This window comes from Eleginops maclovinus, chromosome 7, assembly GCF_036324505.1.
Source record: "Eleginops maclovinus isolate JMC-PN-2008 ecotype Puerto Natales chromosome 7, JC_Emac_rtc_rv5, whole genome shotgun sequence".
In the NCBI taxonomy this organism is placed as follows: domain Eukaryota; kingdom Metazoa; phylum Chordata; class Actinopteri; order Perciformes; family Eleginopidae; genus Eleginops; species Eleginops maclovinus.
Genome location: NC_086355.1, coordinates 7,838,759 through 7,857,275, shown reverse-complemented (window position 1 = coordinate 7,857,275; position 18,517 = coordinate 7,838,759). Strand labels below are relative to the sequence as shown.

Sequence of the window (18,517 nt, the reverse complement as noted above, 5' to 3'; positions counted from 1 at the left end):
ACACTAATGCACTCTCTTATTTGCCCAATTTTCATAGGTTTAGTAAGATTGTGTATGACTGTGAAACAAAATGAACATGTCATTAGAAGTACTTTTTTTTACAGGATTACTTAAAAAGAACTAATGCAGAATTACTATAAATAACAAAAAGGCAATATTGCCGTTTCAATCTTTCTCTTTTACCTTGAAACCATCACCAGGAACAGGTTTGCACATATATTCATTACGTTTAGGGTTATATAAAGTGTATTGATGTGTCTCTTACTAACATCAGTAAGGGTTTGTAATGCTTATTTTGAGTAGCGAACCTACGAAGGTCATACGTGAGCAGAAGTGATCATCTCCTTCTTTATGTCCTCTCGTGCTCCTGATGTGTTTAACATTGAGAGACCCTCAGGACACCTAGCAAGCGCTCAACATACGACTTGTCTTTTCCTTTTTCCAGCACACCGTTCAGATGGTAAGAGATGTTTAACTCTGCACACAGAATTAATGGAGCATGAAATGCAGGCCTGAAGTGCAGCAGGCTCCTAACCTGCAGGTGACATTGTCTACATGAAGCTCTTATTGTGACCTAAGTGAGCTGTATTATAACCGCCTTTGACTGGTGACAATTAGTGACCTTTTGCCTTTCCAGCAGCCATCCATTTCAATTACACCAACCTGGAGAGCTTTAGTGGTCGAGCAAGAAGAGAAACTGTAGCCAGTGTGGGTTTACTGTACCTCTTTTGCTAGTGTGGACACTTCATCTTAAAAGACATTAATATTATTCAGCACACTGTTATCTAATGTGGGTTATGAGTGAGGTTTTTAGTAATAAGAATGGTTACAATGTTAAGCTCTTATTTTCTGTAATATGTTTGGAAGGTGGTGCACATTTACAGCAAATGATCTTCCCTATAAAATGTCAGCTGATTAGTATTTCCTTCCTTGAGTCAGTGGCTATGACTCAAAATTCAAATGAATGAGTTTGAAGCATTGACTATGTTCAAAGGTTTAAAGTATAATTCACAAACTAAGTCGGCTTCGTTTGCCAAAGTGGAGATGCTGCATTGTCTTTTGCTAAAGCAGACTTACTTTGCCCGGTTTTTACCACCGTAACTATTCTCAGAAATATGTTTTTTCTTAAATTGCTTCATGTTTTTAAACTTTTTAGGGGGTTGGTGGTTGAGATGTTGGAGATGTAAAAACTTCAAACTCTTAGTGTATCATCCACACATCACAGGAGTGCGACGGTTTCTTTTTAACGAGCACCAGCATTACTTCAGCTTCCTTTCTCCCATCAGCTCCACCTCAGGCCTGCCTTCACCTCAGCTTACAAACTTCAGAAACCTCAGAAGCAGGAACATTTTAAAACTTCACACACTATCACTTCATCTAACCTTTCTAAAAAAGATGCTGCACCCACTGAAATCAGGAGTGCAAATGTCTGCACACTTATTTAAATCCAGTCACTTTAAATTTCACCTTACAGAACTTTTGACCAATACATCTTACAAAGCAAGTGTTAGACAGCAACTCCATCGCAGTAGATGCTTTATGCATACAGAGTCACATTAGGATTAGCGGAACCTGTGAATCTATCACTATCTCGCTCATTTCTCTAACATACACCCACACACAGATGCACACACACACACACACACACACACACACACACACACACACACACACACACACACACACACACACACACACACACACACACACACACACACACACACACAAACAGTGTTAACTATAAAAATAAAGTTGATACTGAGTGTCCTTGAGACTTGTGGTTTGTGGTGAAATACATGTTGTTATGTGAAAGATGTCATCAAGAGCGTCAGCATTTATAGTACATACGCTTACAGTTTTTTCCATTGCTAACAGACAAAATTTAGACATAAAGCACAATTATTTCAAGTGACACTAAAAGAGCAAAACCTCAGCTGAAGTCTCCAAAACTCTAAACACATTCTTTGCACACCATTTTCAATTCATCTTGATATATGGATATAGCAGCGAGAGGAAGAGCTAGAGGGAGATCTAGTGATGGACGAGATGTTTTCAGCATGGAGCTGTATGAGCATCAGCCCTGTGTTCATGCCTCTTGTACAGGCAGTGGGAGAGAGGGGAGATATCCTCTGTGATGGTAATGAGGTGCTGGGGTCACACACAGCTATGCCACAAATCAAAATAATTATTTTTGTATAAATAATCTTTATATTTTTAGCTCCAACTTATATTTCATTGTACTGTATTTGATAGAAAGCATATTTTTGTTCACATAACTCTCACTGTTCATGCATGGTGGTACGTTTTGTTCCCACAGTATATTGGGGTTTCTGCATGTTTTTCTGTAGTGCAGAATTTTGTAATGAAGATTTTCAGAATAAAGGTATCTTTTGGCCAGATGGCCTTTATTGGAGATGTTAGAGTAAAAGGGGAAACAGAAGGGAGGTCATAGCCAGAATTGACCAGATGAAAGTGCTTTAGATTGAGAACAACAGTGTGTATATGGTTTGACACAGATCTAGTTCCTTCCCTCCATGTCTGCAGTGAAGAAGTTCCTGTTGATGATGAGGCCAGACCCAGCCAGGTGGTCAAATGCAGCTTAAGTATTTCTATGTCCTCTTTTTTTTAGATTTTGTCTTAAAGATTTTTTCCTCACTGTTTTCTTTTCTTTTTACTGTCTTTAAAATTGAGCACATTTTTGTTCAGATAACTGTAACCGTATGTGCTGTGCATGGATGTTGCGCTCATTAGTTGTTTAGAAAAATAAATAAGGTTTGTTTCAACAGAATGTTTGTGTTTCTGCACATATTTCTTTGGTGCAGAATTCTCTCCATACAGAAAAAGCCCATAGAGATGAGTGTGCTTTAGAATGATCACATCCGTGTTTAGTTTTTTGGACAAAGTGCCTTGTGATGTGAATGAAGTTTATCCCATTTGGTGCTAAAGTTTGGTTTTGGTAAGCTTTATGTAGTTTTGGGTGCAGTGCTTCATTTTGCAAGATATATGAGGTGTTTTGTACTTTGAGTGAGTGGTTTTGTGAATTCCGTTTAGTGTTTGGAGAAAATGGGCCCTGCTTTCAAAAAAGTGTTTTAGCAATTGAAAAAAACTGTAACAACTGAAGGGTATATTTATCAATGAACAGCTATAAAACAGTCTACTATGCAGTGCATCAACTTACTGCGGGGGTTCAGCATGAGCAACTTTTTGTGTATAGACATATGATGTCAGAAAGAAGAGGTGGAACACTGCATTGAACATTTTCAAAAGGCATATAAAGACTTGAAGCTCAATTCACAACCACAAAACTCAGGAGTAAAAACAATATAAGTTGGGAACTCTATCTCTTGTTGTAAGTATACAATCTGGATTTGTATCTATAACTCAGTGGTATTGTTTTCCTTTGCTAATACAACCTTGTTTTCTACCTTACACTTTACATTGTGCATTTATATTATATTTTCATTTAATATTCCATTACATTGCATTTACTATCTGCATATTTCTTATTTTTATTTCAATTTTTGCTGTACTTCTTATTTTATTGTATTTTCCTGCGGTAATGAAACAATTTCCCAATTTGGGATAAATAAAGTATTTCTGATGAATAATTTATTTTTTTTCTCAAAATGACAGATAAAATGGCAGTTGAAAATATCACCCTGAACTCAGCCGAAAACTCTCCAAACCAGAGCAGCTGCGATGTTTTCATCTACCAGAGAGCTGCTGTGGTCCTCTTCCCTATTTTCTACTGTGTGGTTTTCATTGTCAGTGCGTGCGGCAACAGTTTGGTTCTGTATGTGATCTGCCAGAGGAAGCAGAAGTTCAACTCTACCTCTATCTATCTGGTCAACCTTGCACTTTCTGACACCCTGTTCACACTGGCACTGCCCGGCAGAATTATTTACTATATCCGCCATTTCGACTGGCCCTTCGGCGATCTTCTCTGCAGACTGACCACACTGCTCTTCTTTGCTAATACTTATGCAGGTAATATTAGTGCTTCTGTTGACAATACACCATTATATAATTGAGTATGATTTTACATATGTCTACATGTATGTATAACATTATGTTCAGGGTCAGTTAACTTTATTATTCTCTTCTAAACTTTTCAGTCAGAGCTCAAAAATCATTTAAGCCTGCTTTCAACCCTCAAACACTCCAAGATTATGAAGTTTAAAGATATTGTTGATTGAAAGTATCAAAATGTGAGTGAGTGACCCATTCCATTGGACCCAAATACATGAGCTCTACCCTTGTTTGTCTTCTGCACAAGTGTTCCTTTGTTTTGCCGCTCTGTCAGCATGTGTGAAGCATACACTGTATTTTATATCCATTGTCTTTCCACCAGGTATTGGCTTCATGACCTGTATCAGTCTGGATCGATACCTGGCCATGGTGCATCCACAGCGGCTGCAGTGTTTGCGGAGTGTGAAGGTTGTTCGTAGGGTGTCCTGTCTGGTCTGGGCTCTGGTATTCCTGGAGGTGGCTCCTCTGATGTTCCGCAATATGCTGCGTGAGCACCAAGGAAGACAAACCTGTATGGAGTACTTCAACTTTGAGGGCTCCCGCTTCACCCCGTATCTCCTGATCCTAGCCTGTACCATCTCCTTCTGCTGTCCCCTCATCATCATCATGGCTTGCTACGCTAAGATCAACCTGAAGCTGCGAGCTGCCGCCAAGCAGAACACTCTAACCAGTCGATCGAAGAGGAATCACAAGGCCAACACCATTATTCTCCTCATCCTCCTTACATTCATTATATGCTTCAGCCCTTACCACCTCAACGTTATGCAGTTCATGTCCAGAAAGATACACCACCAGGCAACCTGCGAGGAACTCAGAGCCTTTAAGGTGTCCTTACAGGTAGGAACTGTGCTTGTTCATTTGTTTCATTTCGATCATCAATTTTCCTTTTCATAATCCATCTTCTCCCTGCAGATCACTGTTTCACTCATGAACTTCAACTGCTGCTTGGACCCAATCATCTACTTCTTTGCCATAAAGACCTACAAGAAGCGGGTGCTTAGCCTGTTTAAGGACTATCTTTATACTTCTGGTGCCTCCACCAAAATGACAGCTGAGAACAGCAGTAGTAACACCTGAGAGAAACCACAGCACAGCAGGAAGAATAAAACCAGAGCCACAGAGAAGACCTAGTTTAAAGGAATCATTTTTAGTCTTCCACTTTGACTCACATGTCTTTATGTGGGTTATTGTGGAATTGGTGCATGCACATATGGAGTAGAGGTGAATCACAATGCAGCAGAAATACAATTTGCAGGAAAGAAATAACTTGTTAACCCTTCTGTTCAACCTGTGTTGATCACAGTCATGGATATTTGAGAAAACTGCATTCAATTAAATGTTTTTTACATAATATTTTTTGTTTTTGATACTCATGTATATCATTGCATTTCTTCTTAACATTTGTGTTGTATTAAATGTAATGTAAAAATGTATTTTCGTTCATCTCTGTTTGTCTACTTTTTCCGACTAGCTAATATCCTAAACTAGACGAATAAGCTATGCCTTTTCTTCATCTCTGTAGGAAATCTTTTGTGGTCATTAATGTAGCTCAACGGAAACTTTCACTTCCTTCATGCAGAGAGAAACACAAGTGGACTGAGTCATCTGGCAACAAATAATAAATAAAATACGTAATCTAGTGGCTTGTGTGATGGTTTCTAATGAATGTATGATTAAATACTATATCTACTTAAAGATGAAACTGTCATGTGTGCTATCAAAATGTTTCTCACATGTTCTCCGTAGTACATTATATGCGAGAATTTGGGTTAAGCCAAAATGAGAATATGTCAGATATCTCTCGTTTTCACACAAACCCACATCTGAGTTTTGTGTGGGAGTACGTTGAAAAATACTTCACCACTTCCTCACCCACCTTTCCTGCTCCCCCTCACATGAGGGGGAGGAATGTAAAGGGGAGGGGGTCCCCTTTACATTCCAGCTGGGTCCCAAATACTGTGTGTGTGTGTGTGTGTATGTATGTGTGTGTCTGCCTTACAAATTTGAGCAGGTGCACGCTGCTTGTTTATAGTGCAGTGCCGTATTTAAATTTAACCTTTAACATTTCCTGTGTTATTGGAAAAGCTGCCCTATGATTTTGCATAGAAAGTACAGTGCACAAGTATTCTCATGAGGAATTGTTCAAATAGTTTAAATGATTCTTGATGTGTTTCTATGTGTCTGTAAAACACAACCAAAACTATTCATAAGGGGTTTCTGAAAAATAAGATAAGATAAACATGAGCGGCAAAGATAAGAGGTACTTTATTTACAACATGTTGTTTGTTGCATCAGTATAAAACAAAACAAGGCATTGCACATAATTTGAAATAAAAAGAGTAGAACTAAATCATTCTGAAATAGAAACATCTCAAAATAGAAATAGAAAATAAACCAGAATTAGAGAGTAAAAAAATGTTCAGTTGACCGTGAATATAAAGAATCTATAAACTCTCTGACAAATAACGCACTATTGAAGGGCCAGTTTTCAGATATTGAGTCAATAAGAGATCAAATGTGCATTACAAAAGAAAGCTGTCGCCACTGGGATAAAGTGATCCCTCTTGTATTGCATTTACCAACGTCATCCACTGTTAATGTGAACATATAGCAGCTTTAATTTCTCCTAAATCATATTGTTGAAATACATTGTTTTTATATTTAGTATTCCATAAAAGGGAGCAATAGAGAATGTTCCTTGTGTACACAGCACCATCATTAATAGTGTGTCATTTAGCTACACCTGCAAAAAACTACACATTTGTTCAAAAGAAAAAAATGCAATACAACCTTTACCACACAAGGTTTCGGATTCATCCTACAATATAAATCATGCAATCCCATACAAATTGGTATTGTGTCATTACAAACTCTTAACAGAAACATTGTTATGAATCAGGAGGAACTAACCCAGACATTAATACTGATTAAAATGTCCTACTTTAGTTTCCATTACCAATTTTCTTTTGTTTAAGGGTTGGAAACATAGTTAAAAAGCAGAAGCAAAGGTAGACAGTTTGAAGTAGGGTTGGGTTTTCATAACTTCACACTAACCTTCAGTTTAAGCTAAACTGCCCAGCCAAAAAAAAGGCCAAAAGCCTGTGGGGGGCGGTGCTATGATCTGGGGTTACTGCAGTTGGTCTTGTCTAGGTTCAGCAACGTTATATGCCCAAAGGATGAGGTCAGCTGGCTACCTGAATATACTGAAGGACCAGGTTATTCCAGCAATGGATTTTTTCTTATATTTCACATTAAAGATGTTCAGTTGAACCACAAACCCTGCCCCATCATATTTATTAGACCTGCTTGAAAGTAAGACATCAGAGAAAAGTGATTCTGTTTTGCTTTTTGTTTGGTGCTGTAGTTTCAATATCTTTTGTATTTATATTTTGAATTATACTCACATTTTATTTCGGATGACAGCCATTGACATGCATTCTTTAGAAACTGTTTGAATGTAATGTTGTTAACTGCATTGGAGGCTGGTTAGCAGTAAACAGAACGTCATTTCGGATTAAACATTCTGCAGCAAGGTTTTGAATCATAAAGAGTAGTCAAGGTGTGATTTCCTGAATTTAACCCATAGTACTCAGATGATAAGTGTAAACCTTTTATCTATAAACCTACTGTTTCTTGAACCCAATGTAAATAAGTTGAACAACTCACCTCTGGCTTAAAGATAACTCTCTGCTCCATAGCCTCCCTGTGACCACTGGACCTAAACCATTACATACTGTACATTCTATACTTATCCTAATAATATTCCACACCTCTCACACGTATTACATCCTGCTTTATATTTTGTTTTTTATATTTTGTTTTTCTTAATATTTTCTGTACATTTTATTGTGTCAAAAATGTATATATTTGAACTATATTGCCTTGTTTTTATGCTGCTGCATCATACAAATGTCCACTATCCTGCAGATACTGAACCTCAATATCTGCAGTACTCTTTTCCTGCCAGAAGAGAGCAGCATTAATCCAAGAAGGGGTGCCTTGATTTAGACATAACAACTTGAACAGTTTTGTGTTGCGCATAAATAAAAAAGGGACCATTTTGGCATGAATGTACCAACAATTCTGCCCTTCAAAATTGTTGTTTGTCTGAATTTTCAAATAAAAGTTTGATTTGATAAACTGTTTTGAACAATTTCTTGTGGCACAGCAGAAGTAACGGCCTCTTAAGTACGCATAGTATAAAGCTCCAACATAAGCCTTACAACACGTCCTCTGCTGAAACAGGCAGTGTTTGGAACAGATCCACAGTGGAAATCACATGACGGTGGGTCATGGGTCAGTACTACAGCACATTTGATTTCATATTAAACTGTGATTATGGGGTTAAAGTACTCAGTCTTTTAAATACTTTTGAAGGTGTTTTGGGTGATCACAACAAAGTAGTAGAGCCAACACCACAAAATGTTTCACGGTCCTATTATCTTTGACCTTATCATATGTTGTGCAACATGCATTCAACAACAATTTGAACAATATGTGTTGCAGAGGTGAATACACATTCAAATATAAATAGTAGGCATTATAAACAAAGAAAACATTGATAGCCATAACAATGCAGAAGCGCTTCAGTAAAAGTGTTAAAAAACGTTATTCTCATTTTTTTTAAATGTGTGAAAATGTCACTGTGAAATGTCATCAGTTGGCCGTGTAATGTGAATTTTGTAACAAAACCAATTTTTTTTTTCAACTGAAAAAGAAGAGCAACAGCAGTTTCCTGTTCCAATGTTGCAATCTTATCTTAACCACGTGTTGAACAACAGCCGAGAGCCTGCTATCACACCATACACACTTCAACATCAACATCAGAATCAGAATCCCTTTATTCGTCCTACAGGGGGGACATTTTTATTTGTTACAGCAGAAAGATTAGAGCTTAATATTGCACCCAAGATACAAAAATATATACAGAAAATGACACAATTTTACAAAATACAATGAATGCAATGTTGTCCCATGTTCATAAGCAATGGTCCAGTGTGAACACAGTAGTCATTATCTGCATGAAATGTGTTAGACGTGCTATTTTAAAAACTTTAAAGGGTAGTATTGCTCATATTGTGTTTAGGTCTGGAACGGTTTAATGTATATGATTAGCTGTTAAAAACATATGTTGTTATCTTGATAGCACAGCTCAAAGGCATTGCTGAGATTTATTCACAGCGATCAAACTGGGAATATAGGCTGTACAATTATATAAGAGGACACACAGGAGAAAATAAACTGTATGTTAGTGGTGTGCTTTAATGATACCATTACATCCTTCTACCGTATAAACTCATGCAAATCAACATATAAATTGGAGCGTCCAAAACAGAGAACGGTATATTTCAACAGATACAGCTTCGTAGGATAACCTTTTTTTGAAGTTGCGTTATGAGAACTTCCTTAATTATGCACAGGATGTTCAGAATATAGATTATCATCAATTGCCAGTGTCTGACACTTTTCTGTACAAAGTTCACATATAATCATGGCCCTAATCATTGGTTTGTATCTCCATTTGAAAGTAAGATCCCAATAAATAAACAAAAAGTGAACTTATTAAAAACACTGTGAAAGTGACTTTTCTTCTGGGATTCAGTTCTATTGTTCTCTATGAATAGCCACGGGGGAGTGTGTTGTGTGGTGTCTGTCAGCGAGGGGTGTGATCCCGGCCGTCTGATGCCCAGTGAGTCAGACCCACAAGGCCAGGCCATGAGGAAGTTTAACTGCTTCCTCTGCCTCGCCGCCGGACTTGTTTTGAACAAAGGAAGGTTGTGGTCAATAAAAACTGAATTTTTTTTCTATTTCATTTAGATCCAGCAGCGTTTAACTCTGAGCTCAATTATTTACATTCCCCGTACAGAAGTCAAACCTGAAAAACTGTTTTGATTTTTGCGACATAACAGAGCATATAGGCCCTATGCTCTGTTATGTCGCAAAAATCAAAACAGTTTTTGCGACATAACATATATGTTATGTTGAATACAAAGATATGCCATGGTAGGGAGTGTTACACAGAAGGGCGGGGGCTATTCAAAGCTGTGAAAACCACAACATAACTGTTAGTAATGCAATAATAAGTATGTTATTCAAGAGAGCGCTTAGGCTTCTTTTAAGGACACTTAAAAACATATTTTCTAAAAACGTTCTTATTCTCTTCAGTCCTTTTCAGTTCTGTGTAAAACATCGAAGCTTGATCACATCTTACATTTAAAAGGATCTCTGATCTCTTACTCAAAAGCACATTTGAGTCTCGATAGTGTACTCTTGCTCCTACACCTCCTCCTACAAAAGCCTTTACTTGTTTGTTGAGTCTTTTTGACTCTGTGGCATCAATATGCTTTTAACACAGGAAGTCTCATGTGATCCCCACACACCTGCAATCAGTAGGCTACTCATACATACTGCACTTGACACGCTTGCGTGATAGCATGTCTTCAGTTTCACAAGAAACTATTGTTTGACGCAATATGAGTCTGAAGTTTTCTTTTCTCAAAGTCATTCTGAGCTCAACAAAATATATACAAAGAAAGGTCCTTCTAGAGGACACGGGAAGTTCCTCATTTTGCTGCCACATATTAACATCGTCTAAAGGACAATTGATCAGAAACTGAGAAAGAATCTAAATTCGAAATTTTATCACAGAAAATTGGTCTTTTACCAAAAAGCAAGGTGTGTTAAAAAAACAACCCTGGATGATCTGATCCGAGCAGCTGAAGCCACATCCTCCAAGATGCCTACAGATGGGATGCTGGGTACTTTCACACAATATGCCATAGATGGCTCAAACCCTCACCTTTTTCAATTCCAAAGACCAATATGAAAGTAAAAACATGTCATTGTAGTGTCACATGTCATTTTGAGAGCCCACTGTTTTTGTTCCAAAAGTGTGTACTGAGAGATTGTTTGACAGGTTTTACTGAAGCAAGAGAGGACACACACATGAGCAGAGAGAGAGAGAGACAGAAGGAGAGAGAGTTACAACAGGATATTTTGTCACTATGGTTACTGGCAGCAGATACGAATCTTGATTTCTGTGTGTCATGCTGCTCTCGTATTGGGCAGAGCGGTTATTTTGTGGTCAGGACAGTCTTTATAGTTATTTGGTGTCTTCTGGATCAATGTGACTTTCTCAACCTGCCGTGAACACATTCAATCTGTGAGGTAAGTTCACTTTTTTTGAACTTTTTTTGGGGCAAGTTTGATCATTTATGTAACAAAGATTAAAGTAACCGCAGAAGTCTAAAACCTTATTACAAATTAATGTATAAACTATATCTTTTATCATATTGTAAATATTGAATTATGAAAAATGGTGGTCTGCACATTTACTGCTAAAAAACACCAAAGATAAAGTAATCAAACACAGTCACAACCCCTAGAGTAAGACGTGAGACACATTCACAGCAGTTCAGGTGTTGTTAAAAAAGCCTATTCTTGACATAAAACACAGACTATTTTTTAAAATGTTGAAACATATTTTTATTTTGATATGAATGACATTTTGCAAAAAGTGTTTTTTCCCGCAAATACCCCTTCACTTTTGTTAATGACCCGGGAAATGTGTTTCTCCACTGCACCATGTGCTCGAGCAGATAGCCCCAGTCAGAGCAGGTTATAATTCTCAGGCAGAGCACCCTGGGGAAGCCGACTTCCTTATAGACTAGCCCGTCTCTCAACACCCTTTTTTGTTTTTGTGTTTTTGGTTTTTGCAGTGTAAGTTTAAGAGTGCTGCAGCTGTATACATAATAACAGTAAAGATGAGTTATTGTTCCCAGACTTCCTTCTTGTGACTTTCAGTTACAAAAGGCATGAAAAACCCCCAGCTATGTCCTGTGAGTCAATTACACGCATGATGAGTGGCTGAATGGGCTAATTTGTAAAACAAGGACAGTTACTGTTTGTCTAAACCCTTTCATGTCAACTTCATGTGTAAACAGGATGCAAATGTACTTTTTTCTCTTTCACGCTCTGTCCTCCTTTTTCAAGCCACAAACATATTGCCCAATCTTTGCGAAATTAATCAATAAGTAAAAAATAATAAGTCTTTTACAGCTTCAGTTGGACATCAACAAGAGAACCAAATACTATTTTTGATTTGAACTTTCAACTTTTTTTAAAGAAATGTGAAAATAGGCAAATTCATGGTAATTAAAACTGGGGCAAAAGTGAAGTGTGGCGTCTGTTGGACTTTAGCCCAAAAGAACCACAAGATGGCAACACACACCACAGAAAAGAAACATTTCTATTTGACAGGAAACTCAATGAAGTGCAATTTAAGTTTTTGCAACCTAAACCGTTATATAAGGGTAACATTAATAACTTTTAAGTATTGTTATCCACCTTTTATGAGAGGTAGACTCCTGCCACAAAAGGCCAGGAGAGCCTTGCTATCGTTTTACTAAACAATAATTACATTTCAACAAAGGCATATATGATGTATATCATTGCTTTTTCACGTCTGACTTTGTTTCCTCCTAATACACATTTTTTGTAAATTAGTCAAAGAAAGGGAAACAAAAACCTGTCTTACATTTTTTATTTCCCTGTTTGCAGTTACTGGTTCCTTAAATATCAAGATGGGCTCCACAGCTGCACCGTTCATGGCCTCCTCCACCAACAATGACTTTAATAACAAGACCTGTGACACCCTCTACGCCCACCGGGAGTACGCCAGGGTCCTCATGCCTCTTTTCTATTGCATTGTGTTCTTCGTGGGTCTGCTTGGTAACTGCCTCGCCCTGCATGTCATCCGTCCCAATATGAAGAAGATCAACTCCACCACGCTGTACTCCCTCAACCTGGTTGTCTCCGACATCCTCTTCACCCTCTCTCTGCCTTTGAGGATTATCTACTATGCCATGGGCTTCGACTGGCCTTTAGGCGAGGCCCTGTGCAAGATTTCCGGCATCATCTTCTACATCAACACCTACGCCGGGGTCAACTTCATGACCTGTCTCAGTGTGGACCGCTTTGTAGCTGTGGTCCTGCCTCTGCGTTTTGCAAAATTTAGGAAGGTCAGTAATGTGCGCTACATCTGTGTTCTAGTGTGGGTTGTGGTCCTGGCACAGACCCTCCCCCTGGTGGCCATGCCTATGACCAACAAAGAACTGGGAGGCTTCATAACCTGTATGGAATACCCCAACTTTGAGAAGGTCGACCACATCGCAACGATACTGCTGGGTGCTGTCTTCCTTGGTTATATCCTGCCTGTCTCGACAATTCTCATATGTTACTCTGTGTTGTGCTCCAAACTCCACTTTTCAGCCAAGTCCAACCATTTGACGGAAAAGTCAGGCCGGAGCCGAAAGGCCATTGGTGTGATCTGCTGCGTATCCATAGTGTTTATTGTCTGTTACAGCCCCTACCATATCGACATCCTACAGTACATGATCCGCAAACTAGTGTCTAGCCCTGATTGCGCCGATCTTACAGCCTTTCAGGTGTCGCTGCACATCACTGTGTGTCTGATGAACCTCAACTCCTGTTTAGATCCTTTTATCTACTTCTTTGCCTGTAAGGGCTACAAGAGGAAACTCCGGAAGCTGCTGAGGCTACAGGTTAGCATGTCCTTCTCCAGTGCAGTGAGGACGTCGCCTGAAGGCTCCTCAAAGGATATTATTGAGGGCAACAAGATCCCACTCAGTAGTTCTTTAGTAGGTACAACCAGTGAACGACTCACAGAGAGGAGATTTCACCGGGAAGAGTGAATGAGAAAACTGGCACCAGTTACACACGATGAAAGGACTGTTTACGCATGGGCCTACTTTAATCAAATCCAGTCTAATCGTGTTTGAACTTTGAAATGGACTGCCTTCAGGGACTCCAAACAGCTACTTAGCACCTGGAACCATAAACAACATGGCTCTTTTGGACGAGACAAGTTCAGAAATGCACAGTTAACTGCAGCTAACGAGAGAAAGGAGAATAGTTTTACATAAAACATGCATGCTTCCTGCTCGTAGACTGAGCATTCATGAGGTAGAGCATGTTGGAAGGGGAATGTCAATCTGAGACAGACATAGCCATAGTTACATTTCTGTTAACTGAAAAAATGTGGAGACAGCTAAGCTCATGTACGGTATGTGAAGAGTAAAACAGGGTACTCATCTGAAAATTACTTTTTTCATGAAAAGAAAGTAATATTTGCCACTGCAAAACAACCTCACATCTGATCACATCCTCATTGTTGTTACTTTAATGAACTGAGATATAAAGGTAGAAGTAGAAATCAGTTTCTATTCCCAAATGAAATCAAAATCTGTTTTTTGCAACTGATTTGTTTTGTTTTTGCAAACTTTGCAACGGTCTTGCTGCTGAATTCACATGTATTGGTATGAAAAGAACCACATATTTTCTGTTTCAACATGAATTTCCTTGTGGTTAAAGTGGTTGTGGTCTATGCTGTCATTTAATTCAAAGGGGCTCTGTTTTTGGCTCTGAGTTTTGTTTTTAGGAAAGATGTGTTTATTTTCATTGCTTTTCCCTATAATGCAATGTGTGTATCATTTAGGTCCAACAAATGTATTGAGTGCATTTCATTCCTCATTAAACATTTGCAAAGCCATTTTTTCAGTATTCTGAATCCAACATTGTTTACATTCATGTCCCAGCTGCACTTTGTTGAGAAGGAATATGCTTGTCTTTGTTTGATCTGATCTGTCTTACTTGTGTCAGAGAAAATATGTTTTAGTTATAGAATGTGTGCTTAAGAAAACCAAATCAACCTGCTAATAGTGAACCATTGACTGTTCCCATAATTCACCGAGAATGTCCATGTAATGAGATCAGATGGGTCAACCTGACGTAGGTTTAGTTGCAAAGGGAGTTCCTCAGGGATCTATTTTGGGGCCTGTTCAAAACGTAATGTAATTTAAACTCTACTGTCATCCATGTAAATGACACTAGGACTGTATTAACATTTCAGTCAGACAACTCACGTGTTTCATTAATATGTTTATTAGAAACAGTATATAGTTTGAGTTTGGCATCTAGGCTCGGGCCTCAGCCCTCCAAATATTAACATAGAACATTGAGTGATGATTATATAACTAGCCCCCAAGCCTACAGGTGGAAGCTGGGGAGGAGCTGGGGTGGTGGTGGGGCAGGCGAGCATTGCCAACGTGAACGCAGCAGCAGCAGCAGCAGCGAGGTGAACACATTAGCAGCGTGGAAGCAGCAGTAGTAGCAGCAGCAGCATTAACGAGGCAGAGGTAGGCAGATCCAACAGCTTGAATAGAGCGCCAGCATTTAGGAGACTATGTTTGGTTGGTTGCAAGTGTGACAAGGAGCGTTACGTGCGAATGTATCATTGCAGCTTGAGTTGACTGCCTGAACTAGCTCGCAGGCTTCACACTATTTGTGTAACATGGGAGCTGTGAGTTAAAAATATAACTTATACCTCTGACAAGAAATACAAACTCTTGTCCAAAACATACTATTCAAAACCTATAAGCAGTGTTGACTAGTAAGAGATAGGATTTTTCTGCCACGTTTTTTGACAGTAATTGCTTATTTCTCTCTTTAATACAACTGTGTCACAATGTTCAATGTGTGGTCCAGCTGGTTACGGGTTGACGACAGTATGTGGTTCTGTTTTTTTGTGAAACAAGCCTTTTCAACACTCATTCTTCTTAAACATTACGCAAAGGTGACTCTCTCTCCTGTACTGTCACTGAAGTTTAGCATGGGATAAAAATAATGCACTGCAGTCGTCGAATGAATTAGAGTACAAATAGAATTCATGCAGTAAAAGTAAGTTGGTGTAGCATTGCAACGTAAGTACAGTACCAGCAGTTTATAGGGTGCTCAGTAAGTTGTGTCCATGTACTGTGGATATAAGTAATATATAAGTACTTTCAAAATATTTGTTTCCCCCTGTCTTTAAATCAGAATCAGAATACCTTTAATCGTCCCACAGAGTGGAAATTTTCATTAGTGCAGCAGAAAGAGCCAAAGACAGCTTAATGTTATCACAACCAAGATACTAAAGAATATATAACAATCACACAATTTACAAAATACACAAAAATGGACTTCAGAAACCATTCTGGGGGAGGAGGGGGTGGGACACATTGTCCAGCAGGGATGACAGCTTGGCAGCCATTCTCCTGTCTCCCACCACCTCCACAGTGTCCAGAGCACCCCCCACCACAGAGCTAGCCTTCCTTATCAGTCTGTTCAGTCTCTTCATCTCAGCAGCAGAGATGCTGCAGTCCCAGCAGACCACACCATAGAAAATGACTGATGCCACCACAGATTCAAAGAAAGTCTAAAGGAGTGCCCCCTGAACCCCAAAAGACCTCAGTCTCCTCAGCAGAAAGAGTCTGCTCTGTCCCTTCTTGTAGAGAGCGGCAGAGTTGTCGGACCTGTCCAGATTATTGAAGAGGATGAAGTCCTGCGTCAGTTCTCTGTACTCCCTGTCGTCCTCGTTGGAGATGAAGCTGACGATGGCGGAGTCGTCAGAGAACTTCAGCAGGTGAAAGGTTGGCGTGTTATGGGTAAAGTCTGCAGGGTAGAGTGTGAAGAGAAATGGTGCCAGAACCCACAGCAAATGTGGGTGCATATAGTTATTATTGTTAGATGTTGCCTGAATAGATTAGACAGTTTTATATATTGTGTTGTTGAATTATATTTTATGCTTTTAATACTTTTTACACGTTAAATAAGTACTTTAAAAGAGGTTAGCTCCTAGTTATTTGATTTTAAAGACAATTTTCCTGTGTGATCACACTCATTTTGAAAGAGAAACTTTATTCATCTCAACCTTCATGTCTTCATGTGTGATTACAGTTGTACTTTCTTAAGGCCGCAACAGCAGATGGCACGGAAACAAGACACAGGTGACAAAACAAGGGGCACTGATAAAAAGTACAATTCATCATGTTGACGACACAGTTCATAGACTACCATAGCCACTGCCAAGGCTCTAACAAAATCACTGATCCACATGTGTTTATAACTTAAAAAAGAAATACAATACAGTAGTTTGTGCTTGTCAAAGCAGAAATGTAAATCATTTTTCCTAACGTCGATTTTGTTTCATAACAGTGTCATGACAAGAGGCTTAAAGGCATATGGCCTTTAATATACATTATTTCATTTAAATTTACAGGAATGTGTCCCTTGCTGATCCACTTGTTTTGCAATGAACACTGTATTTCACACATATAATTGCCATCTGCTCCATGGCTCCTTTTTCTTCTATCGCCTGAATTCTTTCGGGGATTAAAGGGATGGGCCGGAAGCATCAGATCCTTTACAGTAACACATTTAAATGTATCTAGAGATCTGAAACATCGCCAGAAAATCAGGTTAAGATTGAGAAGTAAAGTTGTGATACCTCTTTACATTTACTTTGACTTAGTAAAGTCTTTCATTTTTACTTCTGTCTGTACATAGTGTGACTACAGGGAACATTGCTCCGCTCACCTCAAAACTGAAACTGAAGATTCTTTGATAGTGGTTTATTTTTTTATTTCACATACAGTAAATGTGATGTGTGAAACTACCTTTCTCCGATAGTATACTGAGAATTGACATTTCGGGGAAAAAGGAGGTGTCTTGTGTCCATTTATTAAAATTAACATTATTTACACACTCAATTTTTCAAAAGGAGAGAAGAACTAGAAGTATCTCTTATTCTATCTTCATCACTTCAATTAAACATTTCTGTAGAGTTGCCATATCACACACATTGTATTATTAAACATTCAGCTCTAAGCGCCTGGGAAACACATTTGTGTCTGTAGCCATCAGGCTGACTCACTGACAATAACCCGGACTGCACATAAAGCCTCCACACTTCCACTTTTGCACAATAACTTTGGACCTGCACTCTCTTTCTGAACACATACATGTGTACATTTTTAACACTACTCTCGTTACTTATCTTTATATATATATATTTATTTTTTATTTTAAATTTGTGTTTCATATCCCTGTGTGAACCTGTACTGTTTTTCCTCTTCTCTGTTGCTGCTTAAACACTCGAATTTCCCCATAGGGATTAATAAAGGTACATCTTTATCTTATCCTATCGTATCTTATCTTATCTTATTCAAAGTAAAGCATTTTGTACCCCTTAAAAAATGGAGTGTTAAACTTCCCTTTCAACTCAGTCATGGACAGAAAGAAAAAGACAAAAATCAAGATTGGCATTGTTGGAGAAAAGGAGACATACTGTAACAGGAAAACAGCTATTTGATAAATAAGATGCAATCTAAATGATTTCAGATTGTAAAACTGAAAAGTGATTTTAAAAGACTTCCATTTGGTGTACTGTATCAAAAGGACTTGCTTTGAGCTTAAAAGTCTGCAAAATTCTATTCAGGATTATTGCTACAATTGGAATATGTTCTCATACACTATATTATAGAAGCCTATTTTACTTGCATGAGAAATGAATTATTTCTAGACACAATCGATTATCAGGCGCAGACATCTAAAATCTTGCGGTCTGACAATTTTGTAGTGATTTGGTTCG

General features: G+C 38.5%; 2 protein-coding genes across 5 annotated transcripts; both read left to right on the top strand.

Annotated features, from left to right (window-relative positions):
- The first annotated feature begins 1,921 nt into the window (after nt 1-1,921).
- Nucleotides 1,922-5,671, top strand: si:ch211-184m13.4 (uncharacterized protein LOC798560 homolog). 3 transcript variants are annotated; one of them, XM_063887003.1, is made up of 4 exons: nt 1,922-2,137; nt 3,634-3,987; nt 4,352-4,866; nt 4,942-5,671. In XM_063887003.1, the coding sequence occupies exons 1-4, from the start codon at nt 2,038-2,040 to the stop codon at nt 5,104-5,106; spliced, it is 1,134 nt and encodes a 377-aa protein (XP_063743073.1). In that variant the 5' UTR covers nt 1,922-2,037; the 3' UTR covers nt 5,107-5,671. The 3 variants fall into 3 exon arrangements, with proteins under 3 accessions (XP_063743073.1, XP_063743076.1, XP_063743074.1); XM_063887006.1 differs by having other exon boundaries at nt 1,951-2,603; XM_063887004.1 differs by having other exon boundaries at nt 1,951-3,349.
- Nucleotides 5,672-10,942: 5,271 nt separating this feature from the next.
- gpr183a (G protein-coupled receptor 183a) lies at nt 10,943-14,599 on the top strand. Of its 2 annotated transcripts, none has more exons than XM_063888390.1 (2): nt 10,943-11,196; nt 12,589-14,599. In XM_063888390.1, the coding sequence occupies exon 2, from the start codon at nt 12,612-12,614 to the stop codon at nt 13,740-13,742; it is 1,131 nt and encodes a 376-aa protein (XP_063744460.1). In that variant the 5' UTR covers nt 10,943-11,196; nt 12,589-12,611; the 3' UTR covers nt 13,743-14,599. The 2 variants fall into 2 exon arrangements, with proteins under 2 accessions (XP_063744460.1, XP_063744462.1); XM_063888392.1 differs by having other exon boundaries at nt 10,953-11,191.
- Nucleotides 14,600-18,517: the final 3,918 nt, after the last annotated feature.